The sequence below is a fragment of the Gymnoscopelus braueri genome, assembly GCF_963280865.1.
Source record: "Gymnoscopelus braueri genome assembly, chromosome: 9".
Classification (NCBI taxonomy): domain Eukaryota; kingdom Metazoa; phylum Chordata; class Actinopteri; order Myctophiformes; family Myctophidae; genus Gymnoscopelus; species Gymnoscopelus braueri.
In genome coordinates, this window is record NC_137610.1 from 42,608,669 (window position 1) to 42,629,085 (window position 20,417).

Here is a 20,417-nt window from a genome sequence, read left to right on the forward strand (position 1 = left end):
ATTACAAAACACCATTTTGAAAACGATACAGAAACACATAAACATAAGTTATTTTGTGCCTCTTGTTATTAACCTGTTTTGTGTCGTGTTCCCTTCCTCTCTATTGTCTCTTCCCTATACTACCGGTAACTCTTTCTGTAACTGCAAGATTTTACATTTCACTCACACAAAAAAATGTATCCACTCTTTCATACCTGTAATAGTTTGACGTGACTATTAAGTAGATTCTGATATACATACACATACATACACACCCATACAGTGGATATATCGTACATAATGCATACAATATGAAAAGGGGGGAAAACATTTTCATAATAATACAATGTAATAATCAAATATTTATAGCCTATTGTACATTCAAATATAAGTCAGAAGTTAGAAGTCTAGAGTCTTCTTCTCTCTGTCTTTCTTTCTCTCCACCTTGTTGACAAGGTTGTTTGAAGTGTTAACGCTTTGTCACACATTTGGTTGAAATGATAACGTCTTTGATAACAAATTCTCACTCACTTATCAATCATATTGTTAATGTTTTCTAATCTTTTAATTTTAATGTTTTGTTTGCTTAGTTTTGAGATTTTTAACTAGTTATTCTCTAAAAAGTTGTGTCTGTTTTTGTAAAGCGACTTTGAGTACAGAGAAAAACGCCGTATAAATTGAATATATTATTATTATCATTATTATTTGTGTGCTTATTTGTAGTTTATATTTGTTGGACCTACAGTCAGTTTACTGAAGCGCCCAAACTGTGGAACGATCTTCCACCCCATGTTAGAGCGTCTCAAACCTGGCCTGTGTTTAAATCACGTTTGAAAACTCACTTGTACTCCTTGGCTTTCCATGATTCAGAATGAGAGTTGCTGTTTCCACTAGGCAATGTGTTGCACCCTCTGTGTTCCCCCCCCCCCTGTCTATTGTTTATTGTTTTACTCTTAGTATTTTAAATGTGTTTACTGAGTGTACAGCTCTTTGGTTCAATGCTGTTGTTTTAAATTAAATGTGCTCTATAAATAAAGTGGTTTGGATCGGATATACATCTCCTGCACTAGCTTTGATGTAATTAGTATTTCTGACTGGGGTTTATTGCTGAATTAACCACTTAAACCCTATATACTTAGTTTACCAAGGTCTCTATACTTGGTACGCACCTTTTATGTACACTAAATCTCTTTGCCGAAAATACCCGATTTACAAGGTGACAACAACCTATCACAACACGTCTTGTCAGCTTGTAGTATTGTTATTTTCCCCCAAATGTTCACCCCCAGTATAGGGACGCTAGGGTGCATCTAGTTAAACGTTATACATAGTATGGCTATTTAGAAAATATCATGTTCTGCTGCTATGCTAGTTTCTATTATGTTCTAGTTGTCTTTGTGAATGAATAAGGCCATGACTGTGTGATAAACACATTATCACCCAGCATTCACTATTGCCCTCCTATTATCCAACCTCGGACACACAGCACCATCAGCTCTGGCCTAAAGAGCTTAGACTGGTGTAGCCTTCAGGTGAATATGTTTAGATGGGTGATAATCTACTCTATTCATAGGTTTGTTTAACCCATTAAGACCTGAGGTCGATTCTACAAATGTTTTCTAAATCTTAACAGTTTTCTGTTGTTATATCAGTGGTTCTCAAACTTTTTCATGTCAAGGACCCCCAAAATATTATGTATTTGGCCGTCGACCCCATCTCAATTGTTCCAGGGGCCCCAGAAGCGAAGATTTGAGTTAAAAATGTTTGCTTTAAAAATAGATGTTTTCAAAGATTTGCATACATTTTCAAGATTTTTCAAAAATAGCAGATCTATAAGCTCATAGCGCGGCACGAAGTGACCCGCTATGAGCTTGTATATCTTCTATTTTTGAATAACCAAAGTATAACATAATGGTTTAAGTGGTTACACAGATGCTTTCCCGGTTAAAACCAGTACTTCAAACCCACATAAAAATGTAAACTGACTGTTGTAGATGGCTGTGGTAATCTTTGTATGAAATCAGTTTTCACCACAAAATGCAACTAATTTCTATTGCTTTAAGTGATCAATGGAATTGGATTTAATGGCTTTAACAATGTACAAGGCTTATATGGATATAAGATAGAAGCTGAAGATTAAGGTGACAGCCAATTGTCTGTTTCCTTAAGTCATGGTCTGGGATATTATTGCTTGTTTAAACTTTAATCATTGTTTGTTTAAACTTGGTAAACAGCGTGGGAACAGCTGAAGATGGCTTGGATTTCTGTTAATACTGAGCAATGGAAAAGCAGACTTAACGCGCGAGCGCGCGCACACACACACACACACACACACACACACACACACACACACACACTGATGATGACGACAGTGTGTTGAGAGGAGTGTGCCTTTTTCTTATTTCTTTTTTTTACCAGTACTGAGCATTGGAAAAAAGCTTAGCTCTAAAGCAGGAATTGGAGGCAAGGAATGCCCTTCCCAGATCCTATATCCTAACCTTCAAAGACCATACCGTTATATGTCAATTCTATTCACATCTTTGGCAATAGGCCTATATCGTACATAAACAGACCATTCCCTTAATGGCTTTATTTTTAGATGCTGAGATTGTTTACATCATTAAGTTGTCATTAAGTCAGTGTTGTCCAAACATTACATTTAGATTGTAAAACATCCTTTTCTCCATGGACTAGACTTTTCAAATCCCTTTCAAATCCCTTTCCCTATTCTGGGGCTGATGTTTGGCTAAAATAGCAGATCTACAAGCTCACGCGTCATGTTGTCAGCTTGTAGATTGGCTATTTTGCCGGCTAATTCGGGGAAGAGATTTGGTGTAGAGGGGAAAAAAGGAGGGTACCAATAAACTCCTGGGGGAACCCGATCAATGAAATATATTAGCATGAAGCATTTTAATGAAGCATTAAAATGCAATGACAACGTAACTGACAAAGATAATACTGTAAAGCTCACTCTGTTGGATTATCCATTTCATGCTAGTTTAAATTCTCTGCAAGTTGATTTTAATGTTATACTTAAATAACCGGAATCCTGTGGTTTGCTCTAAAATCAAACCATGGTGTATGTTTTCAATCCCATGCCTGGACTTAATAAAATTCAGTTAATTACACCCATGACCTATCTATCTTAACTACATTAACTCTATCGTCCCTATCGTGGGCTTGTCATAATAGGCGAAAATTTGGCGAAAATAGGTGAACATTCCGCTTAAATCGACAATCTATCTACAATCTACAAGCTCACAACGTATCGCAAACGCGGCACGTTGTGAGCTTGTGGATCAGCTATTTTCATTATTTGATGTACAATGAAGAATATAGGGTCATTGATTCTAAAAGTGGGGTCCGGGGACCCCCAGCATAATATCGCGTCACAATCAATTTAACCACTTTAACCATATAAACTTTGGCTATTCAAAAATAGCAGATATACAAGCTCACTGCGTGTCACTTAGTGCCGCGCTATGAGCTTGTATATCTGCTGCTATTTTTGAAAGATCGTGCAAAAGTGTGCAAATCTTTGAATATATATATATATATATATATATATATATATATTTTTTAAAGCGAACATTTTTAACTCAAATCTGTGCTTCTGGAGGTCCATGGCACAAAATATTTTTCAGATGGGGGGGGGGGAGGGGGGGGGAGGTCCGTGGCCAAATTCATATAATTTTGGGAGGTCCTTGACATTACAAAGTTTGAGAACCACTGGTTTAAAGTGGTTAACAAAATTCAAAACACCCATTTGATCGGTCGCGCGCTGTTGTCATGTGTGTGAGAACAAGAACCATGACCCGTTTCGGGCAATGAGTGTGAAACACTGGACACGAGAGGCTCTTCACGTGGATTATCGCTTAATTAAACTTGATATACTGTGCGTCAGTGAACTATCGGGTGCTGCTTTGTGGACTGAATGTGTGTATAAAAAGAAAGCAGCGTTGATGAGTCGGACCAGCTGGATTGGACTGTACTGTGTGGAGACACTTAAGATAGATAAATGGCCATGCTGAAAGGAACAGTGGGCTGCAAGGTTATAGGGACTGTGACGTGTGTGTGTGTGTGTGTGTGTGTGTGTGTGTGTGTGTGTGTGTGTGTGTGTGTGTGTGTGTGTGTGTGTGTGTGTGTGTGTGTGTGTGTGTGTGTGTGTGTGTGTGTGTGTGTGTGTGTGTGTGTCAGTGGTGGAAAAAGTACTCACACTGTTTTACTTAAGTCAATACTGCAGCAGAAACACTCTGTTACAAGTAAAAAGTAAGAGTAAAAGTACAAAAGTGTTGGCGTCAAAATATAGTATCAAAAAATAAAAATACTTAACAAGATATCATAATTATGTCTAAAATGTGTAAAAAATCTTTTGAAAATAGCAGATCTACAAGCTCAACGTTGTGAGCTTGTAGATCGGCTATTTTCAAAAAACTAAAGTTTAAATAGGGCTGAAGTAGTATAATTTGTAATAATAATAAAAATCTACAAAGTAACAAGTAAGACGCGCGAACGCTGGAAGCGAACGCAGCTCGAAAATATTGTGTATTTACGGACTTGTAATCCGTGTTATTTCACTGTGATGGGGAGAGAACTGTGTGTGTGTGTGTGTGTGTGTGTGTGTGTGTGTGTGTGTGTGTGTGTGTGTGTGTGTGTGTGTGTGTGTGTGTGTGTGTGTGTGTGTGTGTGTGTGTGTGTGTGTGTGTGTGTGTGTGTGGTGCATTTAAATCAGAGCATTGTCTAAATTCCTGCACTCTGGCGCCCTCTACATAGGTAGTGCATGCACACAGACACACAGACAGACAGACAGACCCACAACCTGAGCAGGGTTACATAGTAAGCTCCACTTGGTCGGAGGCGCTGCGAATTGTTGTGGAGTAAAAGTACATTATTTGTCACCACTGGTGTGTGTGTGTGTGTGTGTGTGTGTGTGTGAGAGAGACACTGCGACCTCATGCGCATACACACATGTGTGTGTGCGCACATGTGTGTATGCACATGTGTATCCTCATTCTGGCTTCATGTCGAAGTGTCCTTGAGCAAGACAGTACAACCCTAACTGCTCCCGATGAGCATGGTCGGTGCCTTGCATGGTTGCCTCTGCCGTTGGGGGGTGAACGGGTGATAATGTAATCTATGGCGCCCCCCATGGAGGCCGGGACCCGAGGTTGGGAACCACTGGGTAAGAGGCTAAAGGGACACAGCTGGCAGCAGATCTGTCACCTCTAGGCCACATACAGATGGCCACATATGATGATGTTGGTGTTTAAGTTTAGTCCTGGGTTTGCTGCAGTAAAGGGAAGTGTATAAGGATTTAAGGAGGTATTAACCATGCTTAGCTGCGAGCAGAGGAGAAAGGTTTAACAAATACTAAGTGACAACTTCACATATTTCTCATGCTTCTCCATATCTACACAACATTATTTTTTATATATAATTATGGAAATGACTTAAAGCCTTACTATGTCACTTTTAATGAATACAATGTAATTTTGTCCAATCTGTATGGTAGAGTATGTTAATACAATATAACTTGTATTAACTCATGTCCACGGCCAGGCTAAAGACCAGAGGAAATAGAGCCTTTGCTGCGGCTGCCCCGAGGCTCTGGAATAGCCTGCCACTTAACATTAGAGCTTCCCAGTCATTAGACTTTTTCAAATCATTACTGAAGACATATTTCTTTTCTCTGGCTTTTGAGCACAGCTAAATCTGGCACCCCAAGACCATAGATTCCACCACACTGTCTTCTGCTGTGCGTATTTTAACTTGTATTCTATTGCTGCATATAGTTGTTGTATATTTTTCTGTGTCATTGTTGTTCTCTTGCTGTGTAGCACGTTGGTTGGCCTCTGTCATTTTAAATGTGCTTGAGTTGAGTAACTTGGGTTTGATTAAATTGGGGTGGTCGTATTTTGTCTACCTGCTCTTGTGTCAAAGGTCATGTCTCACCTAGACACAAGATCTGACACAAGATTCAATTTATCCCCTGAGCAATCAGGCCGGCTCTATTAGCTCAATGGTAAAAATGTCAGCCCTTGCTCAGGAAACCTCAGATTCAAATCCAGGTTGGAGAGGAAAGTTACATGGTGGTACTTTAAAATGAGAAGGTTTCCGAAATGGTAATCTCTCAAGAACAGATTCTGCTCTGCGTTGGAATCTGTCGTGAAGGCTCGTCATAACATGTACGCACTGGGCTACAAGTGGGCGTGCCTTCAGATCAGGAAGCAGGCCGCGCTTTACCCAATCAAATGTAGTGGGCGGGATTCACGTGTCCGTCGATCTTTCCCCCTCGAAACAAACCCAAACTAATTTAACAATAGCGTCCGCGGAGCAGACAAAACCACGGAAAGATATTCACATTTTAACTTGCTCTTTCATCATAGAAACAAGTGTGCTTATAACCAAAACGATCCATGTTCTCTGGGAGAAGTGGTGTTAGTGTTCCGTGTAGAAATATTGTTAGTGGGAATGAAAAAATAGTGGCACCACCGGAAGTGAAAGCTGAAGGCAGACCAAAACCCCGGTTTCCTTTGCGCACGGGTGCTACGTCGCCATTGTCCCAGAGCCAAGTAAGATAGTACAAACAGCAGAGGGTGCTGTTTTTCATTCTTATTTGGTTCTGGGTTCCCAGATTGCCGAAATGGTGACAGTACAGGAAGCAGAGTGCAACTGCTGTTTTGTAATTCTACATTGTAGAATGTCAATTCTGTACTAGAACATGACAGAACTAGTTGTACATATACTGCATGCTGGGCGAGACCTGCTACTGAGAGTGTCTAACTGGATGTAGCGCCCACTGAAGTTACGTCGATGCTTTGCAGATCTGTTTGCATTCCCCGTGTATGAAACCTGTATTGTGATTGGTTGAAAAAGACAGCTTCCAGGGGAAGTACTACATACAGCGGAAGTCCCATTCTATAGAGATGCTCTGCATTAGGTTGTTACCAGGCTTTGCTCCTCTGAGATGAGAAAAGGCTGAGAGCGGACGCATACTGTATTGACTGTAGCTGGTATCATATTGACCTACAGTGAGTATACCATTGTAAATGTCATGCAAACATTCAGAACCAGAAAAAAAATAAACGTGAAAAATGGTTAGCCTTCTGGCAGTGTGTACAACAAATATGGCACTGATCAGTCCAGCAGTTTGTAAGAGTTGCTCGGAAGAATCAGACACACAGACAGACCCTTTTATAGACTGCTAGCCTCCTGCAGATCCATGCCGTAAAAAAATAGTTAGCGTGAAGCAAGCACTATGGTACTTAAGTATCATTTAGATTAATTAAAAATAATAATAAAATACGTAGACCATCACAGACACCGACCACTTACTAGTCAACAAGCCCACAAAGCAGCCAGTTTGTCAGTGCAGTACAACACGGGGATTTGTGTGGCTTCCTTTACAAACCGCACACAGTAATTGTCTCCGCCAGGCCGAAAGGCATGGCGAGAGAGTATGTTTTCGCCCCTGTCCGTCCGTCCGTCCGTGTGTCCGTCCGTCCGTGTGTCCTGTCTGTGTGTTACCACCAAATCTCCGGCACCGTTGGCCCGGTCGTTGCGAAACTGTGCACACACACTCCCTGGATGCCAATTCAGAACCTCTGCCTCAAATTTTTCACATGGGCCTGTTATAGCGCCACCAGGAGGCCGATTTGTGCAAAACCCATTTTTTCCCATTACTCCTACAGTTTTTAACCAAACCTCATGCAAATCGGTACACAGTATCTCTATAGCCATGTGATCAACCCTGATCTGTCCGCTTTCCCATATTCCATCCTCATTGGCTAAGGTTACTATCCAAAGTTTGCAGGATTGGTCCGTTTTCAACAAACTGCCTCAAATCATGAACGCAGCTTGCCATTTCCATAAAATTGCACACGCACATTCCCACTAGGCCGAGGAAGAAATGGCACTTAAAACTTTTCACATCAGCCTCATGGTGGCGCTATAACAGGCCGATTTGCATTTTTAACTATAACTGCACCGATCTGCGTGAAACTTTGCACGCCTACTCTCTAGAGGCCAAGGAAAAACATCTGCACTGCATTTTTCACATCTGCTTTTTACAGCACCACCAGGAGGCCGACTTATGTCAAATACATTTTTGGATATTAATCCTTCAGATTTTATCCAAACATCACGCAAATCGGTACACAGTATCTCTATAGTCATGTGATCAAGACGCATCTGTCCGATATTTCATATTCCATCCTGATTGGCTAAGGTTGAATTCCAAAGTTTGCAGGATTGGTCCGTTTTGAACAAAATGTCTGAAATCATGAACGTGGCGTGCGATTTCCGTGAAACTTTGCACGCACATTCCCACTAGGCCGAGGAAGAAATGCCACCCTTTTCACATTGGCCTATTATAGCGCCACCAGGAGGCCACAATAACTAACCTGACCTGGCGGAGACCTGTGCTCCGAGGAGCACTTTTTCTAGTTTATGCTGTTGTTTGACTTCAGGGTGTGATGTTAACATGAAGGATACAAGTGTATGTTTGTTTCCTTGTGGCGTTATTAGTTGAGCTTTATCAGCAGTTTTTTTTGCACAGCTTTGAGTGTTGCTGAGGTTGCCTTTTATTGTTCCAAAACACAGAGGGACAGAAATGGTCCCCTGATTACAAATATTGTATATCGTCTCTGTCGGGTGGAAACCTCATATCTCCAAAACTGTTACTTTTCAGGATTCAAAAGTAGCGGATCTACAAGCTCAAAACGCGCCGATTCGAGCCTCGTTTCGAGTATGTGGATCTGCTGCTTTTGATGCTTTTGTGTGATGCTGTAGTGTGATCAAGTAGGGAGTTAATTTACAAAAAAACACAACAAGTTTTAAAGTGGACATAAGAGGTTTCTGATTTGGAACCACAATGGTACATGTTACAAGTATACTACCCTGTTGGTAGTGATTAGATTGAGATTCAGAGAATCTAAAAGAGTCACTCATACATCCAAGCAGCAGAATATTGATGTGACATGCTCTGCAGAATGCTAACAATAACAACGTACTGTACAACAAGAAGATTACTGGGTATAACATATCGTCTCTGTCGGGTGGAAACCTCCTATATCCATGTTCTAACCTTTTGTGTTTTATTTCCATAAATTAACGCCCTACTTGATCATACTATAGCGTCACACAAAAGTATCCAAAATAGCAGATCTACAAGCTGGAAATGTGGTGCGAAGCGATGCGTTTTGAGCTGAAAAGTAACAGTTTTTGACTGAGGTTTCCAGAGACGATATAATACAGATTAGGGAAAGTGAAGTAAAAAAAATCAAACCTTTAGCAGCAATGTATACAGAATGGAGTATACAGAAAATAATTTAGTAGCCGAAATATATAGAATATAAAGTAAACAATATATAATACAATATGTGCAAAGAACAATAATAGTGTTCTTTATTCTATTTCTTTTGGGGACCAACGCCATTTGTGTGCAGTGGCTTTGGTCCCCAACAGAAATAGAATAAAGACAGTGTACTGTATACTTGGGAGCAAAAGGGGGTGTTTGATTTGAAGATTTGATCTGGCAGTTTTGTTTAGAGATACTGTTGCTTCAGGGGGAGAAAAAGCTCTTGCTGCGTCTCTCTGTGATCGGCACAAACAAACAGTCCATTGCTGGGGTGCTGTTTGATGAAGAAACCACACTCCCACTCACAAGGCCACCAACTGCCACTTGGATACGTTTTCCTCATATCTCAGTGTCTCATATCTCACTGTGAGATAAATGCAATCCTAATTACACAATCACAATTTACGCGTTTAGCAGACTTACAAAGTGCAGTCAGCATCACGAGTATCACATCACATAAAATACAGTCTACGCATGGAAAATATAAAGCACTTGAAACTTGCCTGTTGATGTTGCCGGGGGGAGAGACTTCAGTTCTGTCAGCCCTGCAAAATATATTCTAAACATGTTATTACCCATAAATGTCAACAAATAAAGATGTTGGATCTTATATAACGATCTCTATAAAACTGACATGGTGGTCATCACTGTTACGGTCTCAAAGGGCTTCACAGGCCCAAAGGAAACAACAACACCCCCTGTCCTTAGACCCTCGATTGGTACAGTATCAATTTAGACTGGATCATTTATCCATCCATAACTACGCCATTCTACGTCACTCTGGGAGTAATTAGGGGTTAAGAGTCTTGCTCAGGGACACACATCGACACATTGCTGGCCTGGCCTGGAATCGAACCTGGGACAACCAAGGGCTCTGGCTCCCCAGGCGGGCTCACTAACCACTCAGCTATTTGTACACTCCAAGAGATAAACATCACTGAAGATTGTGCAGTGTACAGGTTCTTTTGGTCCCCTCTGGACTCAGGGCCCGGGACAGCTGTCATCATCCCCTCCCATGCTTACCTCAGCCTCGCATCCCAGCCAGGGTTGCCATGTCCACTTATCATTATAAGCGACTTTGGGCTTTTTTTCCTGTTAAGTTGCTTGTAAATATTGGTGGTAGCGTTTTTTTGGCCTTGTTTCTAAAGTACATTTGCTTAATTGGGTTTGCTTCCTAATGTTGTTTGAACCAGTGGTTCTCAACCATTTCTTTTTCATATGTAATTGTTGACGTATCCCCATCTGGAAATACTTTTTGCCGGAGACCCCCGTACCAGATTTGTGTTGTTAAAATGCGATGCGTTGTGAGCTTAGTGCATGTAGATCGCCGTAGATCGACTACTTTCAAATATCTGATGGTATACGTAGGTTTAAAGTGCTCTTGGCTTAGGTCGCTTCTTTTTGGCTTTTGGTTTTCATAGACCTGGTTGCTTATTTCTCTCGCAAACTCTGGCAACACTGATCCCAGCCTTAGCGTGCAAAGTGATAACGGTTATGATTGATGGCTCTCGGCCAGAGACAGAGTGTCGCCTCCCCAGTCTTAATGAGCTGAAGTCATTAACAACAACTGTCACAAAGAGGCTACAGGATGTGGAGTATAGGACAGAGTCAAATGGACTGGAGAAGCTAAAGTCATTATGACGCTCAGCATGCCACGTAGCAACTTTACTTACTTCACTTTAATTGTTTATTAAGACAAGACATTGCACATTGATGAACAATACATAATATCAATGTAATGTAAATAGACCGGATTTAGCAAATGTACAGCCGCTAATTTACATCCGCAGTCCCCACTAAAAAACATAAAAACAAGCAGATTGTAGTGTACATTAGGCTACATTGTATCGCACAGGGAAAACCAAGCATAAATACAAAAACAGAGGTACAAAACGGGTACAAAAGGTGAAAAGTATATATATTTAAGGCTATAAGACTAAAACTATTTTTTACTTAGCTGAGGCTCACATGTTATTGCACTAAGAAAACAGCAGCGTTTTAGAGGGCAATATATATTTGTATACTAAAGTTCTCGTAGACCGGCTATTTTTGCTACTTTTGTGTGACACTGTAGTATGACGAGGTAGGGCATTAATTCACACAAATAATGTAATGTGAAATATGGAGATACAAGGTTTCTGCCTGACAGCAACGATATGCTTGTCTTGTTTAGATGCCAATGTCAATTATGCCGCTGAGTTCACAATAACAGCTGGCCTCGGAGCTGTAGACATGGACCACATTGTGTTGAATAAAAACAAGCTTAAAATAATGAGTATGAGTATCTTTGCTATGCATAAACAGCGGCTGGCCTGAATGCCGCAGAGATGGACTGCATAGAATAGAATTAACTCGAACAATGCACAATTAAAGATTCAATCAGGTTGTAAGAATACCCCTGTCATAACTTTTAATGATTGTAAACATAACAAAGGTGAAACCTGATACTTAAATTGCAGAGGCTCAGTGTACTGCCACTTTTGTCGGCGTGCTTACCTTGTAATATAATAATCAGCTATTTCATCTGCTACTGTATATTACATAATATTATGTGTACATTATATACATATCTATTATGTATAAATATGTATGCCTTGTCTTCAAAACACACATTTTGCTACTCCTCCTACAAATGTTGTCTCAAACTCAACGCAAATCGGTACACATAATCTCTGGAGTCATGTGATCAAAACATATTTGTCAAATTTTCCATATTCCATTTTATCTGGCTATGACTGACTTCCAACGTTTGCAGGACCTGGGTATAGGCAACCTGGCCTGGCGGAGACCTATGACCTACGTATGTTGGATTCTGGAACCAGAGAGGTGGCAATATAACCACTATACTGGCACCCCTATTTTGCCATGTCACTATGCTCTCTGACACAATCTAAATGTCTCTATAGACCATATTCACACGGCGGCCATGTTGCTATTAAGTCAATGAAGTGCCACCCCGGTTGCCACGGCAACGGGGTGGCAGTTTCAAATGTTAAATTCCAAATTGCCGCCGTGTGAATATGGTCTATAGAAGCTTCTATTGAGACATCTAGATCGTGTCAAAGGTCATGTCTGACCTAGACACATGTCAGGGATCTGACACGAATTTTGACCTGATGGTCAAAATTACATTTATCCCCTGAGCAAGCAGGCAGGCTCTATTAGCTCAATGGTACAAATGTCAGCACTTGGCGCAGGAAACCTTCAAATCCGGGGTAGAAGAGGAAAGTTACATACCGTAGTGCAGCTTTCATTTATTATTACCATTATTATTTTTATAGCAGATCTGCAAGCTTACAACACTTCACATTGGATATTTTCAAATAGCCCGAAGCATAAAATACGGCTTAAGGGGTTAAAATCACCATGCCCCTGTCTGGTGGCCCCTCTTAAATGTAATGTGATAGGACCGTTGGGGTCTAACACAGAGAGGTTATTTTGCATTTGGACCGGGCTTATGGGGAAACGTTGGTAAAGCCATGCATGGCCACCTGTCTGGATTAACACTGGCACTGGACCCCCATGCCCATCACCCCTAGAGGCTTTGTTTAAGTGGGGTCACAGTATGCCACGTGGTTTCTATAGTTGTGTTTGCCAGCCTGCGTACACACATGCACTGCACATGTTCTGTGCACGATTACAAGCATTTAATGTGCTCATCTAGACCAGTAATAGTTATCTCCACTAGGAGATCATGTTGTGCGCGTGTGCGTGTGCGTGTCTGTGTCTATGATGACATGATATCCAAAGCGCCCCTCTGCTCATAAAATACTGTCTGCAGATTATATTCCTATCTTATCTTAGTTAAACAAATTGTGAACAATCTATTATCATTCATTCACATTGACACTTGGTGCCTGCTGCTGGAGCGTGCCGCTATGTGTGGAGGGGAAACTGGTTCCATAGACTCTGGGGGACCCCCAGGGGTCCTTGAGGGGGTTCCAGGGGGACTATAGCTAAATTGATTAATATATCATCAAAATCAGTTTATCCACATTTTAAACTTTGGCCGTTCAAAAATACCCCATCTACGAGCTAAACACATATCAATTTTGGGTTCTTGACCTGAAAATGTTTGAGAACAACTATATAGCATTATATAGCATTGCATTGCTGATTTTCATGTACCGTTTACTGTACGCTGTACGCACGCCAAAGTAAATATGTAGCCTGGTAAACCATCCTGGTCGCGTGAATTCACATTTTCACGTGTCTTCTGCAGACCTGCGGATGAAAATGTGAATTCACGCGACCGGGGATGGCTTACCGGGCTAGTGAATATGTACAATAGTTCAGAAAAGTTCAAAGCTAAACCGTCCGACAGAGGGATATGTGTGTGTCTGTTTACAAATTGGAGAGGGGTGGTGGTGAGTGGCCACCTTAACCTGATTATTCTTGGTATTAACTGTATGTACAGTGAGTGCTGCCAGTTTGCGCTGCTATATTTCATTTGGCTTGGTGTGCATGTGGTAACATGTTACTGTTAGTTAATAGGAAACTTTGCATAACTCGGGCGGTAATCAGAGAAGCTGTGAGCTCTGTGTTTAGCAACAGTCTCCCGTTACAGTGCCAAAACACAAACTCTGAGTCTGCTGCACCGCGGGACCCCGGGGGGGATTCTAGCAGGCATATGGTTGGCCACCTCCTCGGGCTCTCTGCCTGCAGTGCACTACACCATAGCCTATGCTGCATGCAGAAGGTTATTTAAATCGGGCAGATAATGGTGCGTGCGTGCGTGCGTGCGTGCGTGCGTGCGTGCGTGCGTGCGTGCGTGCGTGCGTGCGTGCGTGCGTGCGTGCGTGCGAGAGACAATGGTGGAAAAAGTACTCACATTCTGTACTTGAGTAAAAGTATCAATACCGCAATTAGATACTCTGTTACTAGTATCAGGCCTGGGTTCAAAATGTTACTTGAGTAAAAGTACAAACGTATTGGCATCAAAATATACTTAAAGTACCAAAAGTAAAAGTTCTAAAATGTTTGAAAATTGCAGATCCACAAGCTCACAACGTGTCGCGATGCAACACGTTGTGAGCTTGTAGTTCGGCTATTTTCAAATGGGCTAAAGTGGTTAATGTATGGTTTATAATATAATAATGTATATCTGCAAAGTAACCAGTAACTGGAGTTTTCAAATAATTGTGGTGGAGTAAAAGTACAAAATTGGCAATTCTCCACTAAAGTAAAAAATACCTCAAAATTTGACTTAAGTACAGTACTTGAGTAAATGTGCTTAGTTACTTTTATTACACCACTGGTGAGAGAGTGAGAGAGAGAGACACTGTGACCTCATGGGTTCAGGTGAACTCAGTAATACTGCCACCACTGCCAATTTAGGTAAGATGAATAAGGTCACAGTAGTACTGTATAGTAACGTGTGTGTGTGTGTGTGTGTGTGTGTGTGTGCGTGTGTGTGTGTGTGTGCGCGCGCGTGCGCGCGCTACATTATACTGCGTGCAGTGCAGGGATTTGTAGATTGCCGGCTGCTACAATCAATATGTTAAATAGATTGTAACCTTAAAGCTACACCAGAGAGTGGCTCGTCTTCATAATTGTTGCAAGCTTCTGCTGCTACACAGAGTCTGGTGGGCAACCCCATCTAGTGTTAGCATGAATTACAATGCCTTGATTACCATATGCTGCTATTCAAAGTTATGGAAGGGCATTGGTTGATATCAAATGTATTTTCTTTAAATCAATGTTTTTTTCCCCCACATAACTCTCACAGATTTAATCATTATGCCAAGACCTCTCGGTCCATGTTGCTGCTATAACCCCCACTTGTTGGTCTGGGGAGGGTGTCTGTAGAATAGTAGAATAGTCTTCTAAGCTTAAAGGAGTAGTTTACCCCCCAAAAATTACTTATTTTCTAGTTCACCCCATGAAGCATTGAATTCATGGTGATTTTTTTGTTTTTGTCGCATTCCTAAGCCAATAATTTGATGACCGGCGGAAAGATGCTAATGTATCCGGTAGGAGACTCAAAGGAGTCTCTTTGAGTTTCCTACCGAAGAGACTGCTGGTCATCAAATTATTGGCTAAAAAATCTCCATGAATTCAATGCCACAGGAGTTGTTTATTTAAAAGAATGGCTTCTGGTCATATTTTATTCAGATGCTGTTTGATAGCGAACAAATACAAGGAAATGAAGGAGACATGCAGCACAGCACAGGTCTCCTGCTGGGAATCGAACCATAATAACCAGCTAAATGCTACAGACGGAACTCTAATATAATCTACAACAGAGAAACAGATGGATTTCATTTTTACCAGGTGCTCGAAGAGCGCCGGGTCTATAGACAGGCTGGGGCACTTGACACCTATCCGACACCTATTTGTCATTGGCTGTCCTGGCTTTGTGTCTATCCTTTAAGCCAATGGGGAGACGGGCCGTACTCCCATGCTATGGGATCATACGCCCCCTCCGCTGTCTAGCACAAGCAACACAAATGAGCTGACCTACAAGCCCACACCGCTTCCATCAGCGATGCGTTGTGGTCTTGCAGATCGTCGGAACAGCTCCGCTCGTCTACCCCTCTCCGTAGTTCCTCACACACACACACACACGCAGAAACCAGCTCAGTTGAAAACAGCTTATCTACAAGCTCACAACGGTTGCATGCATCCCATCCGCAATTATAGCCTATATGTTTGTTGTTGTTTTCCTTCTGTAGGCAACGTTGCATTCAACTGTCTGTGCTGATGCGTTAGCTACATGCTAACAACACAACACAGTGCCGTTCCTTCTGCCTCTAAGGGACAGATCGAGGGGCTGAGAGTCATAAAGTCATTTAGTCATAAAAAGTAGGACAGTTTGAAAGCGCAGCATCTACTAATCATCTGTGATTTACAACAGCCGTTCGACACGCTCATCACAATAGACACTTGTCAACTTTCAATAAGCTCAGTGTTAATTTAACTCTGAAGTGCCCTTCTCTACATGCCTGTCTAAGACAAGTCCCTTATTAGAGCACGGGTCTTAAACAGGGGGTCCGGGACCCCTAGGGGGTCCTCAGAGTACAGAGTTTTACAATAACCACTAGCATCCTATTTTTGTGGAGAACTTTAGCCAAAAACAGCAGATCCACAAACACAACTGAGCTTGTAGATCGGCTATTTTTGCCAGAGCAGACCAAGTTGGAACAAAAAAAGTTTAATCTGCAAGCACAATTTCATACAATATAGAGGGGGTCCCTGCTTCAGGGGGGGTCCTTGGCCTGAACACGTTGAAGACCCCTGTATTACAGTATTCCTAAAACTGTATATCTGTAGGCTAATTTCATTTATTTATTATTGTCCATTTCATTTTCTTGCTTAATATTTTATTTTCTCCATTACATCATTTACTGTGTATGTAGAACAATCTGTGGTACACGTTCCAACAACATTTTGCTGCTTGGATCTTTATAAGTCAGTAACAAAAAAACTTATTCAATCTTGCATTCAGCACAATTCTAATATTGTAATTCACTGCAGAAGGATTTATGTTTTGTACCACAATAGGTAGGCTATAGTCCTATACATTTTTGCTTGCATGACAGTGATTAGGCTAGCACTTTATTAATAAAATAAATTGTCTCATTGACGTATGCCATTTTCCTTCGTACAGCCCCAGAATTCGCAAGTAGAAAGTAAAACATACACGTTAAATTGAACGGTTAAAAAAAATTTGCTTATCCTTTTATAATGGATGATTTACTCTTCGGGCAAGTGGGCAAGCCCTGTGGGCAAGTACAACATGTACCTCAGAGACCCACACACACACACACACACACACACACACACACACACACACACACACACACACACACACACACACAGCACCTGGTAGAATATGACTTCAAGTCATTTCTTTCTTGTTATGCAAAGGTTTGTTTGACTCTCTCTCTCTCTCTCTCTCTCTCTCTCCCTCCATCACTCTATCCCTCTCAACTTATGCAGAATATAGGGGACATCGAGAGCACCCTGAACATCCTCAATGTCCTGGATGAACTTTTGTCTGCTGGTGAGTTCTGTTTTGAATGATGTTGACTTGAATTTTTTTTATTGAACCTCACTCCTCCCTAGTAATAGTAAATTGTGTTTACCACTTAACCCATTAAGACCTGAGGCCGATTCTACGAATGCCTTCTAAATCAGTAGTTCCCAAACTTCAACAATTTTCAAACGCTTTCAAGTTTTTTGCAAAAAAAATCTGATATTTTCACACGCTGTGTGTGTGTGTGTGTGTGTGTGTGTGTGTGTGTGTGTGTGTGTGTGTGTGTGTGTGTGTGTGTGTGTGTGTGTGTGTGTGTGTGTGTGTGTGTGTGTGTGTGTGTGTGTGTGTGTGTGTGTGTGTGTGAGAGAGTGTGTGTGTTCTTCCAGTATGGTTTTGTAAGTCAGACTTCCCTCAGTTGAAATGTAACAGCTCTGTGTACACATCATTTGTATTCCCTTTTGATTGTATTGTTCCACTTTTGCTTTGGCAATGTAAACATAAGTTTTCTCATGCCAAATAAAGGCCATTAAAATTGAAGTGTGTGTGTGTGTGTGTGTGTGTGTGTGTGTGCAGGTACAGATCGGCGTATCCACTACATGATCAGTAAAGGAGGAAGCGAGGCTCTCCTAACTGCCATGGTGAACAGCGCCAGGAGTTTCAACCCCAACTACACCCTCCTGCTGCCATTACTGCACCTAGTGGCCAAGGTTGGACACAGAGGTTAGCATCTTTAACTGCTACTTTATTGTCACACTGCAAGCTTACAGGTGTAAAGGACTGGCTGAAATTCAACGTGTTGCAGTAAAAAACTAAGGAAAACAAAGTCAGATAAGAGGAAGACACAGGGCCCTATTTTGTGTGTCTTAATTGTCAGGTCTTATGTCTTAACTTGAAGATCTGGAGCAATGCTGTTTGGCCACTCACAATAGCGAAACAGTCTTAAGTTAAGACCTGGTAATTAAGACATGCAAAATAGGGCCCACAATGTCAAATAATACATATAAATAAGGTGCATGGCCAAAATCATAATAGAATAGACAGAAATGCTTCTTGTGCAAGCCGGGGAAACACTTGAAGCAGCTATAAATAGCAGCAGATATAGAATAACAGTGTCTTATGTGAGTGTCATCTTAGAGCACCAGATATCAAACAAGTGTACATACGTGATAGTGGAAACTGGAAAGTCAGACAGCGTTATAGCGCTGTATATAACGTATTACTCTCACTCTAGAAGTAGCAGAGCTAAAGGTGGGTGACAGGAAGAATGAGAGAGGCCCCCCAAATTATTCTGGAGAAATGTTATGGAAACATATTCTGGCAAAGGATGGTAGCTAAAGTGCTGTTGAATAATTACCATGCTAAAGGAGTGCAAATTGTTTATTTTGGTTTCATTTAAAGGCTGGCACCTTGCCGTGTGTGTGTGTGTGTGTGTGTGTGTGTGTGTGTGTGTGTGTGTGTGTGTGTGTGTGTGTGTGTGTGTGTGTGTGTGTGTGTGTGTGCGCGAGCGCGCGCATATGTCTGTGTGCATGTATTTGTGTATGTGCTTGCGTACGTACATCTATGTGTGTGGGTCTGTGTTTATGTGTGTGCAATACATGCCTGTGTGTGTCTGTCTGTGTGTGTGTGTGTTTATCTGTGTGTGAGTATGCAGTGCTTAATTTGTAAATTAATAGGTGCTGGAGCTCATGAATCCGACTAAAAGTCATGTCACGTCCATAAGGATATCTCCACATGTTCTCTCATCAAGTTGTAAACATTGACAACATGAGGGGGAGGCGGGGCCTCTGCGTTATTTGCGGAGTCTTCTGCAACTAACCGTTACGTAGTGAGCGTAGGAGTCAGATCACCCGGCTCACAGGCGCAACCATTTTTCTAACAGTGAATAATTATATTAAAGTGTTTAAATTGTGGCAATTTACGATACGTAACTCGGTTTGAATTTCATCCACGGCCCTTTTCTATTGCAGGAAGGGACATTGAGGGGAAAATGTGAAAGTTGAATTAATAATAAATATCCTAAAATAAAAACGTATTGTATTATATGTGCATTTGAGGTGACGGAGCCACCTTCTAGATTTCCCGGAGCCCAGCAGGCAGGAACCGGAGTCGAGCTCCGGCACAAATTAAGCACGCACAAAGACACTGTGTCTTTTTGCATGCAGGTGTGTCTGTGCGTGCGTGCGTGCATTGGTGCTCGTGCGCGTGTGTGTTTATGTATGTGTGGTTCCTGACAAAAATGTTAGACATGAAACCAGTTGATGGGGTCAGCGTATCAAATTGGGGTCAGAATTGGTGTCCCCATGATGTCATAGGGTCATGGTTAGATATGGAATGAATGTAAGACGGTGCAATTTCCCCTGAAGTTGGAAAACCAACATAAAGTCTGTGTGCGTGTATGTGTGTGTGTGTCTCTGTCTCCAGACCGTCGTATAGGTATGAAGGCACAGAGTGCTGATGCAGTGCGTCTGACGCTAAGCCTCCTCAGACAGAACAGCATGCACCCCAGACGGGCTGCAGCCTGTCTCTGGGTGCTGCAGGTGTACTGCTCATCAGGTGAACACACACACACTCACACACACTCACACACACACACAACACATACCGTATAACTTTTGTTGCTGTCGGGCAGAAACCTCTTATCTCCATATTCTAACTGTTTGTGTTTTTTCTTAAATTAACGCCCTACTTGATCACAAGAAAGCATCAAAAGTAGCAGATCTACAAGCTCGAAACGCGACGCGAAGCGACGCGTTTTGAGCTTGTAGATCTGCTACTTTTGCTACTTTTGAATTCAAATCCTGAAAAGTAACAGTAACAGTAACAGTAGCAAATGAGGTTTCCACCCGACAGAGGCGATTTATTTATTTCTTATTTGACACATTTTGTAGATGTAATTATCCACCATTGTGGTGTATTATTATTACTATTATTATTATTATTATTATTATTATTATCTTTTCAGTGGGAACATGCAGGCCTCAGCTCTTTTGTTGCTCTGACCCAGTTCAGCTCCTGTCCTGATATAGTGGGGCTTAACCTCAATAAAACACTCGTACACACATACCACTAAGATGAAGACCTCGTCCCATATAAACACTTGTT

General features: G+C 41.5%; 1 protein-coding gene across 2 annotated transcripts in view; it reads left to right on the top strand.

The window, feature by feature from the left end:
- Positions 1-20,417, top strand: part of agbl1 (AGBL carboxypeptidase 1) — a 216,249-nt gene that overhangs the window by 24,326 nt on the left and 171,506 nt on the right. For both annotated transcript variants that reach the window (XM_080436936.1, XM_080436937.1), the window contains exons 3-5: positions 17,279-17,342; positions 17,889-18,035; positions 19,737-19,868. In XM_080436936.1, the coding sequence (XP_080293062.1) occupies positions 17,279-17,342; positions 17,889-18,035; positions 19,737-19,868 (343 nt within the window). The remainder of the gene's footprint in view (positions 1-17,278; positions 17,343-17,888; positions 18,036-19,736; positions 19,869-20,417) is intronic.